Here is a 4,076-nt window from a genome sequence, read left to right as displayed (position 1 = left end):
CGTGTAGTTGCGATGTAGTTCTTATCAAAGACCTCCTGTCTTGTTGTGACAGCTCTGATATTGTTTATTGAGGTGGGATGTCAGGTTTAATTAGCAATCGATATGGAAAGCGTTCGCAGCAGACCCCACGTCTCTGACGTCAGAGTCGATTACCGTTTCTCATTGGTCTCAAATTCCCAAAGCCGAGGCTAATTATTGGAAGGTTCGTGTGGATAAAGTAACTGCTCATCCCTCCCTTCGCATCATGTCCCCTGCTCGCTGCTGGCCACAGTGACTCGCTGCATGCTTTCTAAATTCACATCCAGCCAGCCTCTTCCAGACGTCGTTTCCTTTCCTGCCTGCAGCGGGGATGATGGACAGCAGGATACTGGACGCGCCTCATGCCCAGTTCGGAGGCTCTCTCGGCGGGATGGTGGGCTTTCCGTACCATCTGAGCCACCACCACGTTTACGAATTGGCCGGTCATCAACTTCAGTCCGCGGCCGCGGTTCCCTTCTCAATAGACGGATTACTAAATGGCTCCTGCACGGCGTCGGTGGTTAATTCGAACCCTCTCTTGTCTTCGGGCTGCGGTATGAATGGAGATAATCAGCACTATAAACTGACAGGTAAGCGAAACATAGAATATCATGTGCACGTTTCTCTCGTGGTTGTTGGCCGCTGGCGGTCGACCAAATCCAAAACAAAGACGCGAAACCATGTTGTGATGTCTTCATATAGGCTATATAGTGTTTTAAACGAAATCCAAACCATAAAGAAAAAACGGAATTCATCGCCTCCACTAAATTGTGACAATCGAAAGCTGAACACAGTAACACCACACACACACACACACACACACACACACACACACACACACACGCATACACACACACGCATACACACACACACACACACACACACACACACACACACACACACACACACACACACACACACACACACACACACGCACACACACATGACAGTCATAAAATGATGAGCTTATGTTAACAACACGTGCATAACCCTTTAAAATAGCGTTCGGTTTAATAATGGTAGTAATAATTGTGTGCATTTAACAACAACAACAAAATGACAGATATCGGCCTAGGCTATTTTCATATTTTTAAATACAGTTCAAATGTAAAAATGTTCGGCATTTTATTTTTGTCCTTTATTTACATGATCTCAATTTTTGTTTATCCTCATGTCAGACTCGGGGGACCCAGACAAAGATAGCCCTGGTTGCAAGAGACGACGAACTCGCACAAATTTCACAGGTTGGCAGTTGGAAGAATTAGAGAAGGCTTTTAATGAGAGCCACTATCCCGACGTTTTCATGAGAGAGGCACTGGCTCTTCGTTTGGACTTGATAGAATCGAGGGTTCAGGTAAATATCACGTTATCAATTATTGTTATTATTATTTTGTTTGTTATAGCGTGTTAACGTGACTATAATAAACAATGCAATGCAATGCTAATTTATCTCATTTATCTTTACCAAATAGTCAAGATGTCAGTGGTTATTTAGGCTAAAGCCAGATGGTCCAGATTTGGGCCATTGTTGTGTGCAGTATTGTCAAAGAGACTATAGTTATTGCACAGAAATCTGACCATATCACCCCATGCCAATAGCGTTATAAAAAGAGCCATGCATGTAAATAAATATTGTTTTATCCAACATTGATTTATTTATTATGTGGAAAGATATGGCATGGTCTATATTGCAGGCTGCATCAACTTTTGTCTAACTCAAATAACTTTTTTCAGAATGTTGGACTTTCCAGTCCATGCTAAAAGGACTGCTTGCATTTTAATGCATTTTAATATGCTACTTAATATGTCTACTTTAGATATCTCACAAGGATATGTATTGATAATTATTGGAACAATGGGAGGTTTTTGTTTTAGGCCTAATGCTGCCTGTGGTCAAATGATAAGCATGACTGCAACTTAATATGGAATGTCACCAACAACTTGGGACGACTGTGAGTTTAAATAATATTTACCAAGCTCATAGGTTACTCTTTTGAAGTATACCCCAAAAACGTATTTTAAAGAAATATTGTTTAGAAGATTTACTAGCCTATAGCCTATATATATTATGGTTAACCTTTAAAAACTGGAGGTGTATTTAGTTTTTTAGTTTGTTTTGTTTTTTTACATCATAAACTCAATGTTTGCATTCTCTCTTGACTGTAGGTATGGTTTCAAAATCGGAGGGCCAAGTGGAGAAAGAAAGAGAACACAAAGAAGGGTCCTGGCCGACCGGCGCACAACTCTCACCCCACGACGTGCAGCGGCGAGCCGATGGACGCCGAGGAGATCGCCAGGAGAGAGCTGGACAGACTGGACAAGAAGAAGCGAAAACAGGAGCGGAGACTGTTGAGGTCGCAGAACAAACTTCTTCACGGGGACTTATTTCACACCCCGGGATCGGACAGTGACAGTGGAGTGTCCCACGTGACGGACAGTGAGCACGCGGGCCTCCATTTTGACCCTCCCGTAGTAGGCAGAAACCAAATGCAATCGAGCTGCGACCAAACACCTCATAATAATAATAATAATACAGCCCAGAACCAAAGACATTCGAACCATGAAGATGCTGGCGGATCCGAGCTGGACTCGTCCGACAGCAGCCAGCAGCAGAGCCTATGTGCCAATAACAACAGAGCCTCCACGAACCTCCAGAAACTGAACCCCTTTAGCGTCGAGAGCCTCCTGTCGGACTGCAGGCCGAGACGCAAAGCGAACGTGGACGGATTCTCTGCCTTACCCCCCTCGTCGCGGCCTTTGATCGGGAAGGGACACTTCTTGCTCTACCCTATCACCCACCAGCCGCTGGGATTCATTGTTCCTCAGACGGCTTTGAAGACATCATCATCATCAGCTGCTGCTGGGCCAAACGCCTCTGATGACACTGACAGCACGGAGAACTCAACGAGGCAACGAAGTCCGTCCAGTGACCGCGGTGGCGTCTCACTGGTGACCACGGGATGTAAGAATAATAACAACAACAACAACAACAACACGAACTCCTCCGATCATGACACCACACACAATGATGCGTTATCATCAATCATGCATGGGCAGGTGGTGGTGTCGGAGGAGAGAAAGACAGGAGGTTCGCCACAGAGCAGCCCAGACCGGGGAACCTGCTTCCCCATCACCAGTCAGACTACTTCTCCTTCAGCTAGTTGCAGTGACACGTGCTTTGCGGACGATGACAGTCCAGAACCCTTACCCAGTAGACTCACCGAGTCCAAATCGTTTCAATCAGAGAGGAAAGAACTTTTAGAGAAAGACTACTCCAAGTGTGTAACGACCAACAGTCCGCCAGAGACAAAGACAGACTCTAAAGATGTCGATATGGAATAATAAATCCTTGGGTGGTAAACCAGAAACATATTGATATAGCGTCTATAAAAGTGACGCACCATTCATTAGGCCAAAGCTAAAGCATAAACTACCATGCATCTTTGCATCTAATCTCTATAGTTTTTTTGGACTGATATTTTGGATTAATGGTATACGTTAGCCTAGAGATCTCTCTCTCTCTCTCTCTCTCTCTCTCTCTCTCTCTCTCTCTCTCTCTCTTTCTTTCTTTCTGACTCTGCGTGCGTGCATGTGTGCGTGCGTGCCTGTCGCGAGCGAGCGCAGGTCTGATACACCCTGTGATCATGAACTGTAAAAAAGAAAAGAAAAAAAATACGTCAGATTCAGAACCACAAAAATCCTCAAAAGCTGTAAAAAGGTATTATACTATTTATATATGTAAGGTTTTCGTAAATAAATCTATTGTATACAAGAATCCAAACCGTGTGAGACCTTAAATAGCACATACAGTATAGCATACAGTAGTAGGAAGGGCTTTCTTAAGAAAATCTCATGTTGTACTTTGTATATTGCCTTAACAAATTTATTCATCTATAAGCCCCACTGAAATGAGGTTACGAGCCTGAGGCGAAAGGACCCGCTCGACTCCTGCAGAGTTTTGATATGAAAGTAATTATTTTCCCGGTGGCTACTGCGGGGGATTCAGTTTATTTTAGCTCAAAGGGTTATAATACATTACCGATTTCTAGTGATATGAA

General features: G+C 43.9%; 1 protein-coding gene across 1 annotated transcript; it reads left to right on the top strand.

Moving 5' to 3' along the window:
- Positions 1-349: 349 nt before the first annotated feature.
- On the top strand, positions 350-3,360 carry uncx (UNC homeobox; the record flags this gene model as incomplete). Its single annotated transcript, XM_083779000.1, has 3 exons — positions 350-608; positions 1,197-1,372; positions 2,185-3,360. The coding sequence occupies 3 exons, from the start codon at positions 350-352 to the stop codon at positions 3,358-3,360; spliced, it is 1,611 nt and encodes a 536-aa protein (XP_083635126.1).
- Between the last annotated feature and the right edge of the window lie 716 nt (positions 3,361-4,076).

This window comes from Protomyctophum parallelum (assembly GCF_964188405.1).
Source record: "Protomyctophum parallelum genome assembly, chromosome: 13".
NCBI classification, from domain to species: Eukaryota; Metazoa; Chordata; class Actinopteri; order Myctophiformes; family Myctophidae; genus Protomyctophum; species Protomyctophum parallelum.
This window is presented reverse-complemented; position numbering and strand designations above follow the sequence as displayed.